Source organism: Lygodium microphyllum, chromosome 22 (assembly GCF_053477565.2).
Source record: "Lygodium microphyllum isolate KBCC chromosome 22, Lygodium_microphyllum_v1.1.10, whole genome shotgun sequence".
Classification (NCBI taxonomy): domain Eukaryota; kingdom Viridiplantae; phylum Streptophyta; class Polypodiopsida; order Schizaeales; family Lygodiaceae; genus Lygodium; species Lygodium microphyllum.
The window spans coordinates 69,993,032-70,020,078 of NC_141156.1; the positions used below are offsets into that span (position 1 = coordinate 69,993,032).

General features: G+C 40.1%; 1 protein-coding gene across 4 annotated transcripts in view; it reads right to left on the reverse strand.

Moving 5' to 3' along the window:
- Positions 1-20,207, reverse strand: part of LOC148017268 (guard cell S-type anion channel SLAC1-like) — a 40,227-nt gene extending 20,020 nt beyond the window's left edge. Inside the window, exons 1-5 of one of the 4 annotated variants that reach the window (XM_087663141.1) lie at positions 20,100-20,207; positions 18,887-19,352; positions 18,221-18,780; positions 8,349-9,119; positions 8,203-8,234 (exon numbers count right to left, since the gene is read on the reverse strand). In XM_087663141.1, coding sequence (XP_087519267.1) covers positions 8,203-8,234; positions 8,349-9,119; positions 18,221-18,780; positions 18,887-18,968 — 1,445 coding nt within the window. In that variant the 5' untranslated portion in view covers positions 18,969-19,352; positions 20,100-20,207. Of the gene's footprint in view, positions 1-8,202; positions 8,235-8,272; positions 9,120-18,220; positions 18,781-18,886; positions 19,429-19,895; positions 20,069-20,099 lie in introns of those variants that run through there. The other 3 variants (XM_087663143.1, XM_087663142.1, XM_087663144.1) reach the window with 3 other exon arrangements.
- Positions 20,208-27,047: the final 6,840 nt, after the last annotated feature.

Here is a 27,047-nt window from a genome sequence, read left to right on the forward strand (position 1 = left end):
AATGAGTCATTACATGTGCAGGAACAGCCAGGACAGCAAGCTGTTAATGCTGATTTGCAGGCTAAAATGCCAGGACAGCATGCTGAAAATGGAAATTTGCAGGAACAGCCAGCAAACAATGACCATTGGATTAGGAGATCGTCTAGGGCTACTAGACAACCTGACAGATTTGTTCTTGGTGCAATTAATGTGGTTAACTATGTCATGTTGACAGACTGTGGTGAACCGTCTTGCTTCAAGGAAGCAATGGACAGACAGGACAGCAAGAAATGGTATAAAGCCATGCTGTCAGAGATGGAATCTCTTGAAAAAAATGGCACTTAGGACTTGATGCAGTTGCCTAAAAGGTAGAAAACCCTTCTATGCAAATGAGTTTACAAAATGAAGGTCACTTCTGGTTCCTCATCAAAGTCCAAAGCAAGATTGGTTGCAAAGAGGTACAAACAGGAGTATGGAATTGACTTTGATGAGATTTTCTCTCCTGTAGTCAAGATGACTACATTGAGAACCATTTTGGGCTTGGTTGCAATTGAGGATATGGAGCTCATACAGATGGATGTAAAGACTGCGTTTTTACATGGTGATATGCATGAAGACATATATATGCAACAGCCTGAAGGGTTTGTTGAAAAAGGGAAAGAACAAATGGTATGTAAACTCAAAAGGAGTTTGTATGGGCTAAAACAAGCACCAAGAGAATGGTATCATAAGTTTGATACATTCATGCAGTCCCAAGGCTTTCATAGAAGTCAAGTGGATCACTGCTTGTACACCAAGAAGGCAGCAGATGGCAGCCTGATTATCTTGGTTTTGTATGTTGATGACATGCTGATTGCTGGCAGGGATAATCATGTCTTGGATTCATTGAAGCAAAGTCTTCATGGCAGCTTTGACATGAAGAATCTGGGTGATGCAAATCACATTCTTGCCATGCGAATACTTAGAGATAGATCTAAAGGTTTATTGTATCTATCTCAGCAGAAGTATATCTCCAAAGTTTTGCAGTGTTTTAATATGGAGGGGGGGGAAACAAATGGGGTTCCATTGCCTCTATATGTGAAACTCAGTGCAAAGGACAACCCTACATCTGATGATGAGAAGGCTGAAATGGCCAAGATACCATATGCTTCAGCTGTTGGCAGTTTGATGTATGCTATGGTTGCTACACGTCCTGACATTGCTTATGCAATGGGAGTGGTTAGCAGATATATGGCAACCCCTGGCAAGAAGCATTGGGATGCAATGAAAGGTATTATGAGATACCTCAAAGCCACAAAGGAGTTGTGCATTTGCTTTGGAAAGCAGAAGGCATCTGTTGTTTGCTTTACGGATGCAGACTATGCTGGTCATGCGGATTGCAGGAAGTTCACTTCTGGGTATGTGTTTACTTTCATAGGAGGAACGGTCTCTTGGATCTCCAGGCTACAAAAGTGTGTTGCATTGTTTACTACATATGTAGAGTATGTAGCTGCCACTGAGGCATGCAAGGAGGCTTTATGGCTTTCACTTCTGGTGGGAGAGCTTGGCATCACAAAGTTACCTGTTCTCCATTGTAATAGTCAGAGTGCTATCATGCTAGCACGGAATCCTGTCTTTTATGCAAAGACAAAGCATATACAGGTAAAGTATCACTTCATTAGAGATGTTCTTGACAGCAAGAGCATTGAGCTTGTCAAAGTGCATACAGATGATAATCTTGCAGACCTTCTCACGAAGGGTCTTCCAGCAGAGCGGTTTGCTCATTGTCGACAGATTATGGGAGTTGGATAGATATATTTATTTCAGCTTTGTACATACTTAGACTTAGCTTATTCTTTTCTCCTCTTAAGGCACATTGCCTTTAGGTGGAAGGTGGTTGGGAATAAAGGGCCATCGTGCCTTTCATATATACACGGATGTGAACATACCCTTAGCACATTGTACTTTCATACATATATCTATCTAAAACCTAAAGTGGTACACTCATCATTGTACCGTAAAAACGTGTTCACTCTCTACTCTGCTTACTCGCACTCTCTTTGTCTGCCTCACTGAGCATAAGGTCTGTCTACCTCTATCTCCGTGCCTAATCTATTCCTTCATATAGAGTGCCCACAACATGCCCTATTTGTAAGGGATTTTGAAGCATTTTTCCTACCATCTGTAATTTGATAAAGAAAGCTTGAAGTGCTTTAAAGCTATTGACTAGCCTATATAGAGACATGGTATGGACAAAGTTAGGGGGAGGAGGATCAGTGCAAGGTGGTGGATGTCTAGCCATGCGCAAGCTAAGAGAGAGGAAGCTAGTAACAAACTTTTGAGAAGGAAGAGACAGTGTTGTATAGGTTGTGAGGATCAAGTGAAGGTGGAAGCACTACTATGAAGCAACTGAGGTGGCTGTGAAGTGGTGTAAAGGAGGATGAGTTGGTGGTGAGAAGGTGCATTGGACGAAGACTAGAAGGTGGTTGTGGAAGAGTACGAGAAGGCTAAAGCTTGGAAACTTCAGAAGTTTGTTTGTGGAGGCAGCTTGTGGATCGGAAGGTACCCTTGCAGGTTGACGAGACTTCGGGGTTGAGGTCTCCTTGATGGATAGTTCGAGAGCTTCTACTTGCCCGCTGCATTAGAAGATTGTGAAGGAGTTTGATGTTGATCTCATTGATTTGTGAACCGCGCATCATGAGTTTTATTTTTTAGGACAAAGACTATGAGTACAAAGGTGCTATTATGTTTGAAGAAGAGAGATGCTTTGTGTTTAGAATACTTGATGAAATGCCCTTGCTTAGTTTTCCCCGTGGAGTTAATTGACATCAGATTCATCTTGGAGTGAGTTGTATTTGTGGCATAGAAACAGGGAACGCCTGTTCCGGGCCTTAGGAACGGATTAATGCGTTCCCACATGTGTCTACCAGCGAAACGCCCATGGAACGTTCCTGCCCGTTCCGCACTAATCCGGGCCGTTCTAGCAGCCATTCCCTGTTTGGAACGGCTGTTCCCTAGAACCCGCCTGCTCCCACCAGCTCCCGCCTCTGTCGCCTGCTCCGCCTTCCTCGCCCGTCTACTCCCGCCTGCCTCGCCTAGGCCCTACTGGCTCCTGCCTCTCCTGCCCGCCTGAGTGAGTGAGTGGGTGAGACACGCACACACGAGATAGATATTAGATACACATACACACGTCACACATATATACAAACATGTATGCATGTGTGGGTGTGTGTGACATATGATTACTAATCATGTTGCTACTAATTGTATTGTTGGTCCCCCCTTGAAAAGCGTGATCCATTAGGTCACTAAATTGGCACGTCGAACATGGCCTTTTCAATGCCTACCATACTACTACCCATAATCTAGTTGTCCCATATTGTACCTAGCATATCATGCCACCCTTCTCACTTCCACCATACTACTAGATAAACCAATTTGCAATCTTCCAACTAACTTAATCTATGAGCTCTCTCTCTCTCTCTCTCTATATATATATATATATGCCCTTCCCTCCGTTCCCGTTCCCTAACTTTTGGCGTTCCCCCTGTCCCGGGGGGTCCTGTTTCCGTTCCCGTTCCCCATTCCTGGTAACTATGATTTGTGGGCATGCCCTTATACACAGTGTTCCATTGATTGTGGCCTAAAGATTGTGATGTCGTACCCAGCTTTGAGCTACAAGGAAGTTGTATCTTCAATTCTATATAAATATCAACCCTTTTTACTTACCTACTATGCAGTGGTGTAGAGTGTTGATTTGGGGTTTTGGAGTTGTTTGCATGTGCTAGTGTTTTAGGGTTGGTGGGCTTTGGTTTTTGTTTTGTTTCAACATCACATATCTTTGCTGTAGAATCTCTCATATTCATCTTGAATGAAAAGGTACATGGATCTTGGACGGATATCTTCTATTTGAGGGGAACCTTGCATTTGTGAAGGAGAATGTGGGTACCAATCCCTCAAAGCCTCCATTGAGGGGGATACCGACGTTGATGAGATGGTCTTTGAGGGAGATTGTTTTAGTGATGAGGATTGAGATATTTGTCCTTGCATTCTCTCATGCTCTTGAATGACAAGCTTTCTGATCAAGGCTTTGGTGTCAATTGAGAGCACCCAGCTTTGATACCATGTAAACAAATGCTAAAGCAAAAAAAGAGAGACACAAAATGCTCAAATGAAAATGAATGAATATGAATACGTGTGATACAACCGGGGTCTCAAATCTCTGTATCTAAAGGACTAGGGATGAGGTGAGCTGAAAGCTTGGTGAGAGTGTTGGAGATGACAAGATCAGCTCTGTGACTGTATCATACTTGAGATAGATCCATAAACACAGCAATAGCAGTCTAACTAATGAAGATGATGTCATGGCAGCAATGGAGGGAGTGAAATGTAGTTCTGCAAGTAGTAGAATGTGAGATGACATGACATCATTTTCATGATATGGCGGCAATTTGCACATTATTAATCAAATGTGAAAATGTGAGAAGCACGTGTTATGCAAATGGGTTTTTGTCATGCTAAGCATCATATCATGACAGGCTACAATGCTTTGGTGGGATACATATTTAGCACATAAGCTGCGCACATAACAATCTCGAGTTAGAAACCACGTAGCAAAGCGTCACTTGACTTTTGATTATACATTGTGCCATCTCTAGGAATGATCTATTCCTTCTCTTAGCAACACCATTTTTGAGGTGTATATGATATCATACATTAGTGTTTTACCCACATTCAACCGGTAATGCATTAAACTCTTTAGATATGTACGCTTCCCCTCCATCAAGACAAAATATAGTGTCCACTTTAGATCTTGAAAAAATTTCAGCCATATATTTGAAGCACAAACACACTCTAGACTTAGCTGACCAAGGATACACCCATGCATGCATTGGACCAAAAACATCACTATATATAATTTGCAGCGTGTGAAGAAGTCTCACTGAAGCATCTTTTTTAGAAGAAAGTACACTACATTTTACCCAATATGTAGCCCTCATAAATATGTTTTACAAGTGCTTCAAAAGTAGGCAATAAAGACACCTTGTTAGATTACTACAAGTGCAATAACTAGCAAAATTTAGATGACCAAAACACGTGCGCCAAAGTTTTGCATAGTTGACAAATCTACAACTATACATGCCATATCTTCCACATCTTTACCATAATTATTGAGCTTTTACAACCCACTATCTAGTGAACTAGATGTAATAATTGTATCCCCACATGTGAGATAATGAATAGTCATCCATCATCCACAATTTGAATGTATTGCTATTAGCAACACTCTAATATAATTTTACAAACTCCTTTAAACAGATAATAGATTCATTGGCACATGTGATAGTACTATCCTTCTTTAACACGCTAAGAGATTTATTGGTCCATCCTTAGGGGCAAACTCAAGAGAAATGAGCAAATTGTATTGTGAAGGAATATGCTTTGTGGCACTATTGTCAAAGTATCACACATCTGAATCCATAATAGACATGTATGAATCATGTAGAAAAGGGTTGTAACTGCTTTGTGTTCTAAATGACCACTCTTTATCTTGCACAACATTTACATAGTCAATAGGTGGCTCAAGGCGCCACCTAAGTTTAGCAAAGGCACCATAAATGTAGTGATGCCTCATTGTGTCTAGTCTACTTAGGTCTGTGAGACTTTTGGCACTTCCTACGTGTCCAAACATGTCCACAATAGCCCATGTGTCAATGGGTGCACATGACACACATTACACATGTTTTTGTCATGTTCAATGGCCAAGGTTTAGAATGGACTTAAGATCTAGTTTCACACCACCACTGTATTAGGTTGTGGTACAAGTTCAAGCTCTTGGTTATCAGTGTATTTGGTTGTATTGAAGCTTGTGTACAATTCATTAGAGAGATTTGGATTGCCCACAACACTTCCCCATGTGACACAGCTATCCAAAGCTGATGTCAACAGGGTGCAGAAGTGTTTTGCAGCAATTGGTTCTTTTTCAATTGTGTTCAAGACTTCTATGGGACATTTTTATGGTCAAGTTGGAACCTCTTAGGCATTTCAATGCTTGGATGCATATGATGATGTCACGAGGTGGTCACTTGTAGTAATCATGTGCCTTGGAAGGTGGTGGTTTTGAATGATGGCAGCCACTATTTTCAAGATTTTGCTGATGGTTGGAAAGAAGGCAAGTGTTTTGAAGGATGGCTGCTATATTCTCTGGGAGCTCATTTGCAGGTTTGTCAAATCAATACCCTAGTGATGGTGGGGGAGAGTAACCCATCCACACGTGGTAGCGTGAAACCAGCCTTCCTCCTTGGATAGGGTGGTAAATAACCTGATTAAACACTATTTACAGCAATTAAGAAATTCACAAAACTGAAATGCACACTTTATTGTATAATCTTGGACATTGGACACCCTGTTGGGCCCAAAACTGACACCCCTTTCAGTATTTATTTAACTTGATTGAAGAAGAAGTTAATGTACAATGGGATTCTCCCAATCCCTTTCGGTATTCCAACTCCCCTTGTTGTCTAAAATGACCATCAAGTCTTCAATCTGATTTGCCCCTTGATTCGGGCAATCAATTGGCCTTCACCCGCTTTGATAGAGATGGAAAATGTCCCAAATTCAATGATTTGTTGGTCCCTCCACTTGAATAGGGTAAAAACAGCTTTAGCCTTGTTGAATCCAAGTCTTCGAAGTTTCCAATTTCTGCCGCGCTTCTTGAGGCTGTTGCTAAACCCTAATTTCTACTGTAAATTAGGGTTTAAAGCACAAAAATCTGAAATTTCTCAGCCTTTGGTGACCTCAATGTTGTAATCTTCGAAGCAAGGCTGTAGAAAGGCTGGGAGATGAGAGAGAAAGCTGAGGAGAGAGAAAATTCATACTTCGTGAAGAATTGAAGAAATCCTGTCATTTACTGCTGCTACCCTATCTCAACAGCTTGTAGATGCAAAGAACTAAAGAAAATCAGTCATTTATTGTTGTTGCCCTGTCTCAACAACCTGTAAATGCTGCCACCTGTTGTTGTTGTTGATTGGTCTTCTTCTGCCCCTGACTGCCTCAAAAGGTCCTCCAATGGCTGCAAATCGGACCAGCAACATCTTCTCTCTCTCTTGCATGCTAAATACACTAAAAATGCCTCTCTCTAGTCTCTAAAGATGTTTTTCAGTCTTGCATGGCAGCCTTCCCAAATGGTTTTTCCAGCATTATCCATAATTAAATATTAATTTTCAGTCTTTAAATACTGAAACGTCACTTTTCTAGTGTCACCAACTAACACTTATGGCCAAATGAATGACCTAGGCCAATAATTGGCACCAGATACCACCAAGTACGTGTGCAGCATAACTTGTAGCAACTTTTGCCTTTGACATCCCGCGATTTCCTCCGGTCCCGGGCTCATAAATTTACTCTAACCCCAGTTATACCTCACATGTGCAACATTTACTTAACCATGTGATTAAAAATTAATCCACATGTTAAGTGAGGTTTCAAAAATATGTCCTCATGACATAGCGGGACACACACATACTTTCAGGTGTACTGAAGTGTGGACAAGGATTGGGATGCAAGAGACAGCAGGCAGTGAGAGACCTACCATCTGACTGGCTGACTAGCCATGTCAGTGAGGCTGCAGGTTGGACCCATCCACCCTACAGTTTGGATTCTCTAACCATACAAGAAGGTCTATTTTCCTACGTGTGAGTGGAGCATCAAGAGGCTACTTTCCCAGGTAACTGCAGCAAGGTAAAGGTGTCATATGTAACAGTCCTCTCCAGTCAGAGGACAGAGATAGCAGATGGATAGAGCTGGAATTTGTGCTGCTGCTCTCCCTCTGGATAATAGAGCTGTGCGTCTATTTCCGTCAGTATAGAGTGAGTTGTGCATTGAAGAGGTAGATGCTTTACTTGATTTTTGAATGGTGACAGTTGTGCAGATTAGATTCAGGACTGGCAGCGAGACCATACAGCAACTGTTTGGAAGTCTGATTTTTAAAGTTGTTGCATAATGACAGAAGTTATAAAATCCCTTAGGCAAGTAGATTACCACCTTACTGTCACTTTATATATTGTGAACTATAAATTTCAGGTTTCATGCAGATACAGATGTTTGGAAGATTGAAGAGATTCTATCTGTTAATGAAAGCACAAAATGGACATATTTAATTTATCGAGAACATTGCACAGACTGCTTAAAAAGAATTCAGAAACTATAACTAAGTCCAAGATGATAAAGAGTCAAGTTCCTTACGAAAATCCTCGGAAAAAGTTGAGACGGACAGCCTGAATAGAAAAATAGAGGGAGAAATTGTTAAACCAGATGATGTTTAAATCATAAAAGAAAAGCCTGAAGCTAACGTGTATCAAACATGAGGGGTTTTACATGGATCAGCTTACCAGAGCAGTATATAAGAATAAGCCTACATAATAAGAGATTCTTGAAAGATAATCAAAGTCTCCTACGATTGTCTCCCAAGCAACACTTGCAGTGCATGGTGCTGCGACAAACAAGAAAAAGATTGGATGGAGATCCTTTGGGATGACCTCAGAACTAGGAAGCCTTTGGTAAAGTGTGACAAACAGCACCAAATAATGGATTATTCCAACGGCCCAAAAAAATAATGCTGCTTCTTTCCACTGAATCCTAGCTGCAAGCAAAGCTCCTATGAAGTTCCCGACCAATGATAAATGTGTGGAAGGGTTTGCCACCCTACTCAATCTTCTTTTCCCTCCAGAAAGCCATTGCCCATACACCTTCAACTCTAACAAGAAAAAGGGTATCATGAATACACACCACACTGTAGGATGAATAGATTCAGTAATATCAGGAGGAACGCCTAGAGTTAAAAACAGGCATGCTACCACTGGTGCAAAAACAAAGTTGCTGCGCACAGGGTGGTTGTATTCACGGTGCACTGCTCCAAAGTAGAATAAACACTTCAATAAATATACTGAAGATATGACAAGAAGTGAAAGAACCGCCAGACACCAGAGTACTAGATTTATGTCCTTTGGCACTTTCAAAAAGTCCATAGAGCTAGATGTTGCAAGGGTTTTCCACAAATAAGCCTGACTTGCAAGACCAATGCTGATACCAAAGCAACCAATAGGAAATCTTAAGAGAAAGGGCCACCTTTTATCCAACGGAAGAAAAATGTCATTTGGATTCTGTCCATATTTAAAACATATCATTCATTAGTATTATCATGCTTTTAAAAATCAAAGAAAAACTCATTCATTACTATTATCATGGGTTTAGAGCGATTTTTTTAAACATCAAAGGACAAACATTTCCTGTAAAACGACTGAACAGAAATGACTGAATAGGAAACCTTAAAGAAAAAAAGACAACATGAAGCTTATTTAAATGACTTGATTCATTTTTTGCAACTGTAATTATGATAGGTCAAAGTTTAATTTTTCTTGGCTCTCCAGCAACCATGCCATGATTAAAGCATGTTGCGTGACTGCATATGTAGTAGTTTTGTTGGGGCAAACATTAGCATGGGTTATGAAGGTCAAGTTTGTGAGGATTTGAGCATCCTCTTGTAGCACATCTCTTACTTGTCAAGGTAGTAGTTTGATACATTGGGGGAACAATATTCTAACATGAAAAGATGTGGACTGCGCTTCACTCCCTTCACCATGCAAATTCCCACAGGTGTTACTACCTGATTCAAACGGAACAGTGCAGTTATCTTTTGAGCTTCGGTTCCATTGTATCAACTTTTATTATCATAGCATGATTTAGTGTATCATCATGGTGTTCTTGTGTTTTTGAGTTTGCATCAATTTGTTGAGAAACCACTTCTTTAGTTTACACATTTCATTTAGGGTTTTGCACTGATAGCCCCAAGAAGGGATGGTGTCCACATTTTGGTCACTTTTTTAGTGGGCGCCCGCACAGTGGTGCGCCACCCGAGACAGCTTATGCCTATAAATAGGCAGTCACTTCATTCATTCTACACAACCACCAACACCACTTTAGTCATGCTTCACCCCTCTTTCTCCGTCACTCCCACACTCTTTCCTCTTCACTCCACTGCTACCCATACCCCTACTGGAGGACGTTGTAGTTTGTGGTCACCCTTCCTCTTCTCCTTCAGGCACCATGTTCCCTCATCATTAGGTCTGCATTTGGAGATTTTCTATAGTTGGCGACCTTTCCTTGTTGGCCACATCTCTTCTCCACCAGGTGGTATCAGTCTGCTTGTGTTTTGGGTCTTCTCCACCTGGCGATAGTCTCCACGTGCTAGCATTAGCATCTACCTTGTGTTTTACACAGAGGAAGCTCCTACAATTTGCATTTGCCATCATCAGGCATTGCCTCCACATCTGATGGCCTTTCCCACACAGGCCGTCAACATTCTGCAATTTGCGTTTCAACATTTTGGGCTTTGGCATTTGCGTTTGCAGCTTGCCTCAACTCCCCGACATCAAAGGACTGCGGTCCACTCCCTTGACAGTTGTCCTTACAGTTCACTCCCTTGATAGCTGTCCTTCACCTTCCAGTGATTACTTCAATAGCCGACTGCCCGAAGGATTGGGCTTCGCTCCCTTTATTGTGCAAATTCTCATAGGTGCTACTGGCTGATTCAAACTAGAGAGTGTAGTTATCTTTTGAGCTTCAGCTCCACTGTATCAACTTTTATTATCATAGCATGATTCGGTGTATCATCATGGTGTTCTTGTGTTTCTGAGTTTCTCTTTTCTCTGTGTTTGCCGTACACATTCAGTATTTCTTCTTGCAAACCCTACTATCTCTTTGGTCTCTTTGTCATTTTTTTGACATGGTATCAAAGCCAGAGGCGCTCAATGAGCCACGAAGATTCTTTGAATATCAGAGAAGGCAAAGATAGGTTGTGGATTCGGCATCATCTACTACTGATTTCCCCCTTCATTTCCACTGCATTACCAATAGAGATACCCTTCTCTTCCTCTCCACCCACTCTTTATTTTACAGGTTGACACTCCGGTGCTATGACTTCTCCATAGGCAAATGGCGAAACCACTAGGTGCTCCTCTTGTAGCATCACCAGAACCCCACCAATGCTTGCCAACATAGTTTTTATCATACACATATGATTGCTCATGCAGATGTATGAAAAACGTATGAAATGTGGAGTATAATACAACTTGACCTTTTTTGGGGGGCGATGTGTGTGTGTGGGAACAACTTAAGAAAGCACAAGATTTAATGATTTTATCCAAAAAGTTGTCGACTGCATATAATAGACAATATCGTATGTTAGCTGCCTACCATTGGTGCTTTTCATTATGACTTGACTCAAGTGACTGAAAATCAAAGTCTGAATTTTCTTTGGCAAATCAATGGTGTGTCTTGATTATTGAATAACTTACTAATAGTGACTATTTTATAGATTCTAAAGTTATTGAAGTATTGAAATTTTAATTTTTCATTTAACTTGTTAACTTAGTTACTCTAGATACATTTTTACTATCTTTCAAAATTGAAATTAGGGCAACATATGATTCAGCCCTAGGCTTGAATCATACTTTCATACCCATCTGTGTATGATGTATGATTTCTGCATGAAAAAACTATGCTTGCCGACATGGATCTTTGCTCCCTATACCCTTGGTATATGCATCTACCCCTAGGCACTCGTTGTGCCACCTCTCCCTTCTAGGCCACAAAGTTTTTTTTTGCACTGGCTTTCAAATTTTTATGCTCAAGGCAATAAGACGCATCTAATGTGTACTAAGCCCTTTTGATCCATAGGAGGATCTATTGGTACCATGGCCTCCTTGCAACTACCACAATGCGCTACGGAGGTCACTTCTATTTCTTCGAGGGTTTCAGGAATGCCACCTCGACAACCCGTGGTTTTATAGTCTGCTCTACCGAGAGACTATGATTGTTGGATACCATCCCCTCGGCAGTTCGTTCCTTTGTGAGACAATGGCTGTTTAACACCTTCCATTACTTCGGCTTTCGCAGTCTACTCCATTGAAAGATATTGATTATTGCTCGCCCTTGGCTCCGCCTGAGCCTTACCTTTTCCCAACCTTGACTACTTAGGTTCGAGAGGCCACCTCTGGGAATTCTTTGACATCTTTGATATCCCAGATACCGTCTTTGGCACGATCGGTGGAACTTTCTTCGTGATCAAATGATTCGGTGTGATCCATGAGTTTTTAGATTCCCTATCTCTCGTAGAGGGGGTTTCAGAAGGGAATGTACTCTCTTTGCCCTCAGAGGGGGCTTCTACTTCTTCAGATTTAGAGGGCCCTTGCATCTCCACCCTTAGGGGGAGCACCTACTCATCATAAAGTTTGTCACCCACCATTTACTCTTTGGGGATGACTGTCTTTGAGCAGTCATTTCTCCTATTGATACCTAGGATCTTCAAGTACTGCCTAGATCGGGGCCTTGGGGTTTAGGCGTGACTTGGAGATGAGGCCTTTGAATTCCTTCTGGCATGGAGTTATGGTGCTAGTGGCTTCCCTCCTGAGGTGAAGTCAGGTTCTATAGTTCATCCCGTCTATTGTTCCTTACTACAAGTTACCTTTCAGGTGGAAATCTTGGATCTCGTGGATTCTCTATATCTTCGTATCTCTCTTCACTCTTCTTTCTCCATCCCTTTTTGAGCTTGAGAGGGGATGTTGAGAAACCACTTCTTCAGTTTACACACTTCCTTTAGGATTTCGTATTGACAACCCTAAAAAGAGGTGCGCCACCCTAGACACTTTATGCTTGTAAATAGACAATCGTTTCATTCATTCTACACCACCACCAACACTACTACAATCATTCTTCACCCCTCTTCCTCCGTTACTCCCACTCTTGCCTCTTCATTCCACTATTGCCCATACCCCTACTGGAGGACATTGCAGTTCATGGTCACCCTTCCTCTCGTAGAAATTACACGGCACAACAGATAGAATTTGAGCAAGGAGTAGAGAACACATGGCAAATATGAGAAGAACACATGGCAAGGAGTAGAGAACACATGGCAAATATGAGAAGAATAGAAATTGCTTTAATTTCAAATGAACTGATACAAAGATGGCTCTATCCACCCGTGCGCTTCCATTGTGGAGTTTAGATGACGATCCAGATGATAGACGGAGAGTTTAAGGGTAGCTAGAAGAACTCTGACTGGGTGAAAGATAGATTGACGATGGCTTTGGAGGGTCTATTGAAAAATGACAGCCAGCTATGGAGGAGAGCAAAGAGAGACAAAGAGTGTGTGCTGAAGCAAAAGAGTAGAGTGTACTGTTGAATTGAAAGAATGAAAATGAAAGATACAAGATAGGTCCAAGTAGGTCCAAGATAGACTTAGCTCTAACTCAACTAGAGTTAATTGACTCTAACTCTAACTCTTAAGAGTGGTGACACAACGTATGACTTTAGCTGTGTTTACGCTAAGAACTAAAAAAGCCTGTCATGCTAACACTCTCATCCATGTTCACATTGGCCAACTCTTTACGAAAATAAGATATTGAATAAACCATAATTAAGATATTTTCTTAATGACACACATATAATTCTTTTCCAAGTGAAAGAGTCTTTTCATTGAATAGTTAATTATTATATTACTTAGGCTATTTTTCTAAGCGATAGTTCATATGCATTTTCTTTAAAATACGTTTATAATAATTTAAAGCCAAATATAGCGATAAGCTTATAAAAAATTATTTTTTCCAAACCGATGTTTGAGGTCTTACAAGATGAATGTGTGGAATGATCGATCTTTTCATCGACAAGGCAAACAAAGAAAGTGCTTGTGTATCTTTTGAGTCCCATCTTCTTTGATCCTCGGTAGGAGGGAAAGGAGGGGCAGCAGCACCAGCAGCCTGTTCTCTAGTGTTACGCTGAGGTGTTTGAGGTGCAAGAACTATTGGTCGCTGCAAATCACCTGTAACATAGTCCCATAAGTCCTTTGCTACAAGAAGATTGCGGACCATCAACAAGTGAGAATGGTTTGTCAAGTCATCCTCCTCTATCTATTTGGCATCCATTGGTGAATAGTTTTGAAACAGTCCGTAGTACTACTTTGATGTGCTGCTTTGCTCTTGAGTCAAGTATAGATAACATCACTACCAAACAGTTCTATGCTGCATCCCTTGATCATTGTCACCAAAACTAAGCTCATTGCACTCCAATAAATCTTCCATGAGGAGATCTAGACAATTACAATAGTTCCAAACAGCTCCAACCTACATCCTTTAAGTCTAGCATAGTTATTGGAAACACCTTGAAACTTCTATTTTTTGCCATTGCAACGCTCCCGTTTCTATTGCCATTTGTGTATCAGTTTTCGTTCTCATAGCCATTTCTAGCTTTCTCATCCCTATAATTACTGGAAACTCTCCAAAACTCCAAATTTTTGCCATGTCTCATTCTGTTTCCTATTGGGAATAAAGGCTCATCATGTCTTTTACGATGTTCAGGTGTGCATGCACCCTTACACTTGTACTTTATATATATGATCAAAAACTTAAAGTGGTACACTTCGTCATTGTACCCACACATTGAGTGTCGTGTTTTCTTCCTCACTCCCTACTCTGCACTCTCTCTCTCTCTCTCTCTCTTTCTGCTAAGAAACTGTTGTACTTGTCTCAATCCTCGTGAAGCGTGGTCAAGAAAGCCACCTTCGTATGCTCACTTGAGAGTGTTTGGTTGTGAGGCATTTGTGCACATTCTCAAGGAAGAACATAACAAACTTGAGCCAAAGTCCTATAAATGTATTTTCCTAGGATATGGTGATGAGGGTGAAATGGGGTATCTCCGAGAAGATCGCATGCACAAACAGCCCAAAAAGACAAAGGAGATCAGAAGGGTTGTATTCCAGGAGGATGTAGCGATAGAACAACAAAACAAGCTCACTAGACAGCAGCAAATACCTACTGTATATGTCCCTGAAAATGCAGGGAATAATGCTGAAAATGATCAGTAAGATATTGTCCATGATGTACCACAAATTCAGTAAGAATAGATACCTTTGGAATCACCAAAACTAGTTGTAGAGCATGCTGAACCTGCAGAACAACAAGCTGTTAATGCAGATTTGTAGGCTGAACAACTAGCAAATCTTGATCATTGGGTCAGTAGGTCGACCAGAGTGCAAAGACAGCCAGATAGGTTTGTTCCTAGTGCCAATTACGTGGCTGATTATGTCATGTTGATAGATTGTGGTGAGCTGTCATGCTTTAAGGAAGCAATGGACAAAAAAGACAACAAGAAATGGCATAAGGCTATGCTGTCAGAGATGGAATCTCTCATGAAAAATGGCACTTGGGATTTGGTGCATTTGCCTAAAGGGCAAAAAGTGCTACCATGTAAATGGGTTTACAAAATGAAAATCACTTCTGGTTCTTTGCCAAAGTACAAGGCACGACTGGTTGCTAAAGGGTACAAGCAAGAACATGGAATTGATTTTGATGAAATTTTTTCTCCTGTAGTCAAAATGACTACTTTGCGAACCATTTTGGGCTTGGTTGCATCTGAAGATATGGAATTCATATAGATGGATGTCAAGACAACCTTTTTACATGGTGATCTACATGAGGAAATCTATATGCAGCAGCCTGAGGGTTTTGTTGCAAAGGGGAAAGAGCACAAGGTATGTAAACTCAACAAGAGTTTGTATGGGCTGAAATAGGCACTAGGAGAATGGTATCATAAATTTGATACATTTATGCAATCTTAGGGATTCCATAGATCTCAAGCTGACCATTGCTTATACACCAAGAAGGCAGCATATGGCAGTCTTATTCTCTTGGTTTTGTATGTTGATGACATGCTGATTGCAGGCGGGGATGTTCATGCTTTGGACTCCTTGAAGCAAAGCTTATACAGTAGCTTTGATACGAAGGATCTTGGTGAGGCCAATCATATTCTTGGCATGTATATACTCAGGGACAGATTGAAGGGTTTTCTCTATCACAGCAAGAGTATGTTACTAAGGTTTTACAATGTTTCAATATGGAGGGGAGGAAAGCCACTGGTGTACTGTTACCTCCATATGTGAAACTTAGTGTAGATGACAACCCTATATTTGATGATGAAAAGGCTGAGATGGCCAAGATTCCTTATGCTTCAACTGTTGGTAGCTTGATGTATGCTATGGTTGCTACACGTCTTGACATTGCATTTGCGGTAGAAGTAGTTAGCAGGTACATGGCATATCTTGGAGGCTGGCAAAAAGCATTGGGAAGTAATAAAGGGTATCATGAGACACCTTAAGGGTGCAAAGGATTTGTGTATTTGCTTTGGAAAGCAAAAGTCATCTGTTGTTGGCTTCATGGATGTAGACTACGCTGGTCATCCTGACTACAGGAAGTCCACTTCAAGATATGTGTTCACATTCATAGGGGGAGCAGTCTCTTAGATATCTAGGTTGCAAAAGTGTGTTGCATTGTCTACTACAGAGGCAGAGTTTCCTCTACCTTCACACACGTTGCCTATAGGTGGGAAGTTGTTGGGAATAAAGGCTCACCGTGCCTTTTACAGTGTTTGGGTGTGCACGCACCCTTACACTTGTACTTTATATGTATTATCAAAAGCCTAAAGTGGTACACTTAGTCATTGTACCCACACATTGAGTGTCGTGCTCTCTTCCTCACTCTCTCTTGCTGCTGAGAAACCGCTGTACTTGTCTCGATCCTCATGCACTCTTGACAACATTCCCATTGCTATTTCTCTTTTTGTTTCCTCTTTTCCCATATCTATGAAGCCTAGTCACCAAAGCTCAGCTCCTTGAGCTCCAGTAAATCTTCCTGGAGAAAAGGTGTTTGTCTGCACCAAACATGTACAACAAGTCCCACCTGGCAGGTCGGACTGTACCTGCATTGCCTACTGCCAGTCCCAGGCAGCCTGCTTGCCACCTGTCCACACATGTGGTTGCTGCCAAACAACCTCTGAGCATTATCTGTCTCTGCTCTGCAGTGAAGTACGTTGCCTTTTTCCTTGATCATCATGTGCACCGAAATTTCAGTCATTCTGCTCATCTAGACTGTGGAGACTTATGTTGAGGCCTACAAGATCCTGCAAAATCAGTTCCAGAACAACCTTCTTTCCATGAGATGGAGTCCATCTCTTTCCCCTACACTTGTTGAGTAAGTTGCACTCATTGTACTGAGGTTTTGCAACTTCAGTCAGTTGTGCATTGTGATCATCTCCAATTTCAGGAGGTTGCTGCACTTCTCCTTTAGGAGGAGGAAAGGAACCAAAGGTTTGCATAGGCAATGACAGGGAATAGGTCACATTCATTTGAGTAGAGAGACGTACATCAAAGAAGGTAAGTACTTGTATAAAGGTAAGGAGGGTCATGCTATGAAGACTAAGAAAAAGGATAAGGCTCCGAGCATGGTCTAGCAAGGTTCTGATTCTTCTTCCAATAATGATGATGTCAAGCATTCAAAGCTTCCAAGACAGCAGTAGCACTAGTGCATGTTTTCAATGACTCTAGCATCAGCCAGCCTTCTAGGCCTGATGCTGGCTCCCATGTTCCTTGCAAAGAAGATTGTGGGTGGATGATGGGATGTAAGTCCTTACCTCACTGGATGAGGTCTTCATTAGCAAGTCAGAGTGGTGAAGCAATGGAGATCTAGCTTTAATTTGGGCCATGGATTGCTTCCAAAGGGCTCATCAGATGGAGCTGGAGGGCTAACAGCCCACCCCAAGCTTCTTTCAGAGCAAGTGGATTCTGCTCACCCTCATAAGCTCACCATCTTGAAGCTGCAAGGGGGTTATGACAAACTCAGGTTTGGGTGGACATCTCCCATGTGAATGGACCAAAGTTAGGGTGGAAATCAGTAGCTGGAGTCTCAACTACATTTGTCACTTGACTCTATGCCAATTACTATTTCCATCTCCAACCATACAATCTAAAAATGCTAAGCTCCTGAGTCGTTGGTTAGAGCCCAGCCATCTTGAACAGTCTTTAACCAAACCTTATTTATTGTATTGGTCCAATGTAACTTGGAAACAAATAATGGAAACACAACTCTGATATCTGTGGAGAACTTTACATACCGCCACTCTTAAGGCATGAGGGCTTCTTCAGAGACCCTGGCTGAACAGAAAGAGAAGACAATGAACACTCTCAAGGTTTGTTTTTGGGCCACTGATGTGCAGATTCTAAATAAGAAAATACACAGATTCACATCTTGCAATATTATACTCTTGTTGATCTTGAGCAGAGAAGCACGTTTCAGATGAACAGAAGAACAGAGAAGAGTTCTTAACAAGAAAATTGAAATGAAGACAAAAACCAGGTATGCACTTGAAGCATGGTTACCTTTGGAATCTCCAATTCTGGGCCCTTAAATGCATCAAAGAAACGTTCGGCAGGCACTGTTACAAGATCATCATCAGGAGTAATCTCCTCGTCTTCTTGATTTTGTAGCAAATTTACGGTTGATGTTTGCATATCAGGCTTCTTAGACCTTGTCCTGAACATGTGAAAGTCATCCTCTTTTATATTACCTAAGCCACCTTTTTGTGACCAAGTTTGTTGACCTTGTGAGTGGAGCTTCTTAGGCCAGGTTCGCTTAGCACTGATGGTTCCTGGAGTCTGTGGTATGTCATGAGGTGGCATGTTAATAAGGTGGTGGGGCGTTTCATTGTTAACTGTAACTTTCGATTGACCCGCATTGATATTTGAGCTATTTAACGATCTAGCTGATCTTTGTAAAATTGCTGCTTTTTCCGAATGTCTGATTTCTTTAGACAGTATGATTTCTGATCTAAACTCCTCCACATCAAATCCAGTTCTTCTTGGTAGGTTATAGTTGGCCGAAGGAAACTGCTCAACATAGCCTGCTCTATAGTTTCCCCAGTTGTCTCCTGATTGCAAGCCTGCATTATCCAGAATCTGGACTTCTTGATGAAGGAAAAGGGAACTGATTGACACAGACTGATGTGTATTGAATAACAAGAGACATCTCGTGTATAAGGCAGTTACCTGAATTCTTCACCATACTTGTTGATCCGCTGTTATCATCCACCCAATCAGATGTATTGCTCAGAAGTAAGGGTTTCATCATAACCCCTTGTAAGATTGCAGTTTCAAACAACAGACTATGAAAATACTTCTCCTATGGCAAATATAACCTGCCTGTGCATTTATTGTTTTTGAATGTTATCAGTAGAACTTCGATACTGCTTTTGATATTGGTTGTACAGGGAATAATGCATGTCCCTAATGGAACTATCTACACAATAAGTAATATCCAGTGCCAGAATACCTTCCATAAAATGTCAAATTCACTGAAAACACTGGTTAATCCACATCTATGTAGCCCCTTCCAAAGGTTTGAACATGCACATTACAAGGTGATCTTTACATTGTCCTCTAATCCTGCTCTTCGAGCAATCGTATTGTCAGGTCTGTATGCTTCATGCTCAGGTGAATTTGAATCAATATTTACCTATGAACAATGGTTAAAGGTGTTAGCATTTCACTAAGACTCGTATAGACACGTTACTGTATCTTCCAATTTAAAGTATGACCCAATCACCGTGACTGATACTCTCTAAAACTAGTCTGGCTGAAACATACAGATTCAAATGGAGTCATAAATTCTTAAACGGTAGTTGCACTCGTGCTGGTTGAGGGTTAAGTCAAAGTGCGGCATAGAACTGCCATTCAAAGCGGGGAGGCCAGAGCCGAACCAACATAAGTGAGGTCACAGCAGGAACTGAATGATAAGGCCTAAAAGGAAAGGCGGCAACGTTTTCCAAAAGAATAAATGCGACTACAGCACAAGCTCTCCATTTGGACATGACAAGACAGTACAGATTCATAGAGTGTGAAGCTCATAAAACAAGCGATGTGCATAACCCAAAAATACTCCAAATGAGAGAAAGGTACCAATCTGAAGATTATGACCATACTACTTAAACCAAAGCACTTAATCCGTGCTTAAAGCATTGTACAGTATGGAGTAATGGTTGAAAAGCGCAGTAGATACCCAAGACAAATTGCACCCAATTAAGAATTGGGAGGACTGTGATCCGACTAAGAATTGGATACCATGTATCAACCTCCCAATTAAGACATAGGATTAGCATTCCATGTGTAGGTGGTCCTCACCCGTGCAGAATGATGGCAGAGTAAACCAGGCAATGAATGCAGCAGTGCTATAAATGATGGCAGATTGCGATGACAAGCCTACCAGGAATCAAAGGCAGCTGAAGCAGAACTGAGCTTTGATTGATTTTTGTGGGTTGCAGCAGACTCCAAGCTGGTGGGCATAAAGCTGGTCGATAACGATGATGCATTTTAGCAGCCGGCCCGGCATTTCTAATAAATTTTTAAAAGAACTTTAGAATTTGTTTCTCGTTACTTTTGCTTTACTTGTTTACTTGTATCAGATACAAATAATTTAAAAATGCTGAAATTCCTGATTCCTTTCATTTTTGTTTACTAGAAGAAGTGCTTGCGTTTTGCCTTTTCCTTCTCACATGTTGTGTATGCCTAGTGGTTACCATAAAGGGGTTAATAGGGTGACCCCACCCTCGCCCCCCTCCTCCGGCCGCCCAAGAAAAAAGCAAAATGCACCAACCTGGGTTAATAGGGTGACACCCCCCAAAAGCAAAACGCACCCACCGAATCTATCGGGACAATTTTGCCCAAAAGATGCATCCTTTTGGCCAATTGAAGGTTACACATGTTTGCATATTACATAGAGTGCCTCATTGTCATTCTTTTGTGAATCCTTAATCTATAACTAGGCCTTTTGAAAAAAATATCAAAATGCCCAAAACTTCTTTATTTGAGTGCCATATGATGTGTACAGTAAAGGATTATAAAGTTGTGTAACTCACTTGGAAAGAAAAGATAATGGAGAACCGTTAGATGTCACTTTATTGGCCCCTTTACCCTATAACAAGCAATTTTGTCTTCACATGCTCTTCTCATATGCAACTCATAATCTTCTTTTGTTTGTATGTGCTTTTCCATTGATACTCTAAGGGCGTGTCATATAAAGCGATTGGTTTCAAACCTAGGTATCGCTCGATTGTTGTATTTCTACTTGTAGTCAAGTTTTAGTGGAATAAATGTAGTTGAAGTTATTCTTAACCACCATTTTAGCCTTGCCAAACAATAGGTCCATAGGCATAGCATGCTCCTTGTTGAACCAAGGTTATTAGGGCACGTGACAATACTTGGTTGGGTTTGAGGGAGATAATGATATTTCTTAAGTTTTCCTTTTCTATTTTTTTCTGAATTGTTTGTTCGTTTTTCTTGTAATGCATTTTTAATGCCCCTCATCAATATTTATTATTGGGTACACCTACCTTCCTTCCCTCGGGCAATAAAACGATGAAAAGTAGAGAGAAGAATAGCAAAGTAATCTTATGCTCTCTACTTTTGCAATCTCATTTTGCCCTTTTTATTTTATCTAGAAAGAATTTCTCAGATTCCTTCTTTCTTCTCATTTAAGAACCCTTTTCCAACCAAATTTTTATATTCAGAAGAAGTTAGTTACGAGAGTGTGGTGTTTGATTTTCAATGCAAAATGATTAGTAGATATGAAGTTAATTCGTTTTTTAATAAAAAATAAGAAATATAAATTTTGAGAGTCCATTTTAAGATATTTTAGGGATCTTATATTTTGGCTTTTTGTCAAAAACCAAACATACTGGTATTTTTGGAGTTAAAATTGAATTTTCTAAAATCCAAAAAACTCTTGGATATCTCTTCTCATTGAGCTATTTTGCTCTATTTTGCTACTCTTTCATAGCTCTATTGTGATATTTTCTCTATGTCCATGCAATCTTCAATGACACAAAACTACCTTTACCTCTCTTGCTATCAATATGTAATCTGTCTATGTCTATGGACTTTGCAATGTCTATCCATTCTCCCTTACACACTAAGCTACATGCTTTTCTTTGACATCTCTATGTGTCTATCTGTGTATCTCTAGTCTTACCTCCTGAGACATCTAACTCCCTATTTCCATTAACACCTTCGTGTATCCCCTTTAGTCTATCTCCATAAACACCAAAGGAATTATTTTGATTAATCTCTCTATGTGTCTATTTGTGCCTCTCTAGTTTACCTTTGTAGACTCAAGAGCCCTATTCCTACTATCATATATGTGTATCGATCTGTTCCTCTTGAATCTAACTCCATAAATATTAAACCCCTTATTCTCATAAGCATATTTGTTTGTTGATATAAAATATCTTCACATACTCAACATACATTCAACTAAACCATGTAGTCAATCCATATATCCATAACTGGGGCACAAATAATAAGCAAAACAAATATATGCAAAAAGGAGCTGCATATTGATATAGAGTTAGAATATGTCCCATTATTCAAAATCACAAAGCATATTTATGTTTAACCCTTAGATTCCAAAGTTACATGTACATGGGATCTAACCAACAAACCTCAACAAAATTATTTTACTCGCTTAAAAGTATAAATTAAGTTTTTGTTGTTATCCTTTGCTTTCAACTTTAATGTGCACCTTCGCTACATTATCAACCACTTAATTACAATTTTTGCTATCATTGTCAATTTCAATAAGAAAAACATGTGAAAACTTGCTATTTCTTGTTGTAGACTTTATTCTCCTAATGCCTTTGTACAATCTATGTGTTGCAAAATTTCCAAGGGCTAGTGATTGTAACATATTGATCCATCCATAATTTTGTATAGGATAATTTTAAAAACATCAATCTTTATCAAAAGGTGATACAACTTTACATAGCACCATTAGGTGGCCAAGAGCCCACCTTTTTCTTGGCAAAAAAGAAAGCCATTAGACCCCTCAAAGTTTGGCATTTGAAGCTAAGAAAAGTAGCTTCAAATGCCAAACTTCAAACTAGGGGTCTACTAGCATTTTTTTTGCTAAAAAAAGGTGGACTCTTTGCCACCTAATTGGTGCATATGTGAAGTTTTGTTGCATTCTGATAAAAGTTTGTGGATTTACATGGCCACATGATGAACTATGTATATGAAGTTGTATTAACCTAGTTAAGGGTTTGAATAGGTTAGTAGTTCATTTTTCTAATCATTTTCGTATCTTATTTTCATTGTTTCCTCCATTCTCACATCCCCAACCTTTTTTTCTCCTCCATCCCACCCTCCTCAAGCTTACACGACATGCACCAAGGAAGCATTAACTGTTTCTTGGTGAAGACCATGCGTCAAGTCTACTTGGAGCACAAGGTGGAGCCTCATTTGGTGCAATGGAAGGTGCTCCCCCTAGAGCACAAAGATCACCATAAAAGAAGATGATATGGAGAGAGGGTACTATTGCCCTAGAGATAAGGCATATATAGTGAGGCTACAAGCTTCTTGTCTTAAAAATATCGTTTTAGAATGTGGTTCGGGAAATTATATAGGACTTGCAGTTAATCGGGCTACTAGGAAGGTATTGGGCACGAGTGGTTGATTGCTCATTGCTACATAAGTGGACCACTATAGCCATGGAGGCCCTGCAAATGACTGTAGAGGGGTTTCTCATTGACTTATTTGATGATACACAACTAGTGGCAATCCATGCAAAATGTGTTACAATCACAGACAGGGATATGAACTTTTTTATTCGACTTTGATAGAGCAAGGAAACTCCTCTATCGGCTTATGACACTAGTGATGCAGTTTCTTGCTATGAGTGCTATAGCATAATAGCTTGGAAAGCCAAAACATTTTGTATACTCAGTACATATAAACACATACATATACATATATTTGCATGTGATGTGTACTCAATTCAATTAATTTAAGTAAAGTTTTACATTTTTTTTCTTGAAATACACAACGATTAATTTATATTTAATATATGCATACATTGAAAGTAATAATATGTATGGATACGAGTTATGTTATTGTCTATACACAATACTAGGTGTATGTACCACGCATTTACATAATTAAATCATATTACACCAACACATTATGTACCACACATAATCGTCACACTTATATCAACTACATATATATTTAAATTTGTATCTATTAGGACAAAGCAAAATGTCTTATATTCATTAAGAAAAATACATGTGATAGTTGATAGCAATGACTTATACAAAGAGTAGATAGCCAATGAGGACTCTTGTTTGTTTCTTAGATTTTTCAAAGATGGAGAGGAGAGACCAACTTCAAATTGAAATAGTTCTTATTTGTTTAAAAAATGATACACTTCTCCTTCACTTCTTCCTCCAAGACAAGTGGGTCTAAGACTTTTGCAAGCTTACCTAATATAGCAAGCACATAGATTGCTCCACCACATGCTTGGTCAAACGAGAAGCTTTGACCTCTTGACTAACACCACCTTCTCCAAGCTAGATGTTATTCGGGGATGTTACAAACACTGCTCAAAAAGGTCTAAACTTGGTCAATGCCTAAATTTTGATTATTGTTTCTTTCCCATATGGTGAATATTTATTGTGGAAGATCACCATATATGTGGTGATCACTACATTAGCAATAAGGTTCCAATGTATTCCTTTAGAGCTAATCCCTCCATCAATCAGCATGCTAAGATCCTCCTTGCCTCAATGCAAGCTCATCTATATACAATATATCTTGAATGACACGCTCAAATCAACAACGTGATTAATAATTGACTTGAAGTTATCGAAATGCAACAAAACTTAACATTAGGATACGTCAAGTCCTCATGAGTCCATCAATCAAATCTTGGGTCAAAAGAATGCTTGTAGCTGAACACATTCATAAATTTTGATATTTTTCCAGTACATAAAGTTTATTTTTTTCTCATATAAAATCTATTTTTCTTTTATATATATATATATATATATATATATATATATATAATATTTCTGTGGACTACTAGCCCTTATGCAGCTGATGCAAAGGAGAAGGCCACACTACAAAGGATTGTCCAAGCCCAGCCCCTGTAAAGACCAATGGCACTGATAGCCAACAGAAGGTACAAGAGCCTGCCTCCAATTTGGTAGAGTTGGAAGTTGCCGGTGTCACACGCTCCAAGAAAAAGGAACCAATTGTTCAGAATGAAAATAACTCTCATGGCAAGACTGTGAAGTTCAACCTGCCAACAGAGGGACAAAGTAGTACAGATCACTGTAGTGCCACAGAGAGTCACAGAGACAGTCCCAGAGACAGGACCGGAGGTCCAGGAGATAGATGAGACAGAAGCACCTCCAGAAACAGGAGTACCGATGTTGCAATTATTAGAAGAAAAAGGAAAGATGAAAATGGGTGTAGCCCCATTCCCCAGCCGGTTGGAGAAGCTTGTGGATCCTATCAAAGATTATGACTTGGTCAAAGACCTAGAAACTTTTAAACCAAACTTAACATTCCGACAGTTACTGATACTGTCTCCTAGCTGTCGAAAGAAATTCAAAAGCATCTCTCTTGTCCCACTAGACCATTCATTCTCTTAGTCGATGAACACACTTTGGTGCCTCTTTCTTAGCTTTTACCTTCTTCCTTGGCAACTTCTTATTGAGGTCAGCTTTGGCATCATGGAGCTTTTAGAGAATCGACTTCCATACTAGGGTTAAGGACTTGTGTCCCCTTATCATCATGTTTAGGGTTTATCTCAATAGGTTTTACATTATCCTTGTCACCTTCTTTAACCTTTTTTTCTCTTGTAATGGCTCACAAATTGGAAGCCTCAGTGGCATTAACATGCACTGCTTCGATAAGGCTCTGATAACACTACCATTGGGCAGCTCCTCTATGATAGCTTTTTCTCTTTTTAGTATTTTTTTCGGTCCCTCATCCTATTGAAGGTTATTCCCTTGTGCTTGATGATTTATTGGACTTGGTTATTTACTTCCTTGCTAAAGAGAGCTGATCTTACTCTAGCAAGTACTAGCTAGATGGTCATACTTTCCATGTATGTCGCATTTGACATTAGGGCAGTTTCTTGAAAAGTGTTGGATTGCCACACCACTTACAGCTAAATCTTGATGGATCACCCTCTTCAAAGCATCAACTTCCTATCAAGTTTTTCTGATTCTTTAGGAAATTACATCTACATCTATTTGTCTATACTATTCTGCTATCATATCAGTATAATGCTTTATCATGTCCTTGACTTTGCCAAGAACATTTGATGCACTAGACTCATAACCGTGATCATCTACTTGCCATTCAGTTGATCTAACCATCTGATTAGGGATAGATTGTTGTGTTGATTAATTGGAACGACATTAGGGTTTGCCATTTGGCTTCCATTATTTAGTGGAGCCATCTAGCTAGCCATCGACATGGTCACATTAGAAGGAGTTGGCAGCATGGGCACACTCTGCATTATGCTTCCTCTTCCATTCGAATTGGTCACGGATGCCCCTTGACTTCCACTGTTCAATGCCAAAGTATTTCTAAGCCGTAGACTCAAATTCAAGTTATCTCTAGATACATAGGCCACTTGTAATCATGACTCTACCTTCTATGCTTGTGTAATAGTAGTATCAATGTCAATAAGAGCAATACTACTCAACTGCTCCGTGTTAGTAGTATCAATGTTAGTAAGAGCAAGAGTAAAACTACTCAACTGCACTTTGATATTAAAGTCCAACCCATGTAAAAAGTATTGTAATTGAGCAGTAGCTGGAATGGGAATATAGGTTTGCAATTTGTGAAACACTTATTTCAGTTTCTTGCCATACACTCGAATATTCTCATGAGGTTCTTGTAATGTGTTACATTGAGAACACGTAGCCAATATTGACTGCCTCTCTCAGGGACAAACTCTCTTCAAAAGACCACAGAAAATAGATTGATGGTAGTTATGGTTCCAGCTTCTAGGCTGTGATACCATATTGCAACTCTTCGTTTCAGAGTCATATTAAAGAACATCATTAGATGTCCCCTATCTTGAATTCAACTAACCCATTAAAAATGGGTAAAGGGAATCCTAAGATTAGCAAATCCGATGTCCCTGTAAGAATTGCAATAGGTTGTGTCATGATGACAATCGGATTTGCTAAGGGGATTTGAATTGGTGAAACTACTACCCCACTCAATGTGGGTTGACCTACTAGGAGAGGAGAAGTACTAGAAATTCCTCCTCCTCCTCAAGAACTGCTTATAGCACTAGGGTCACTAAGTCCCCCCCTTGTAGGGACATCAGGATGCTCCGTTGAGGGGAATACCTCCTAAG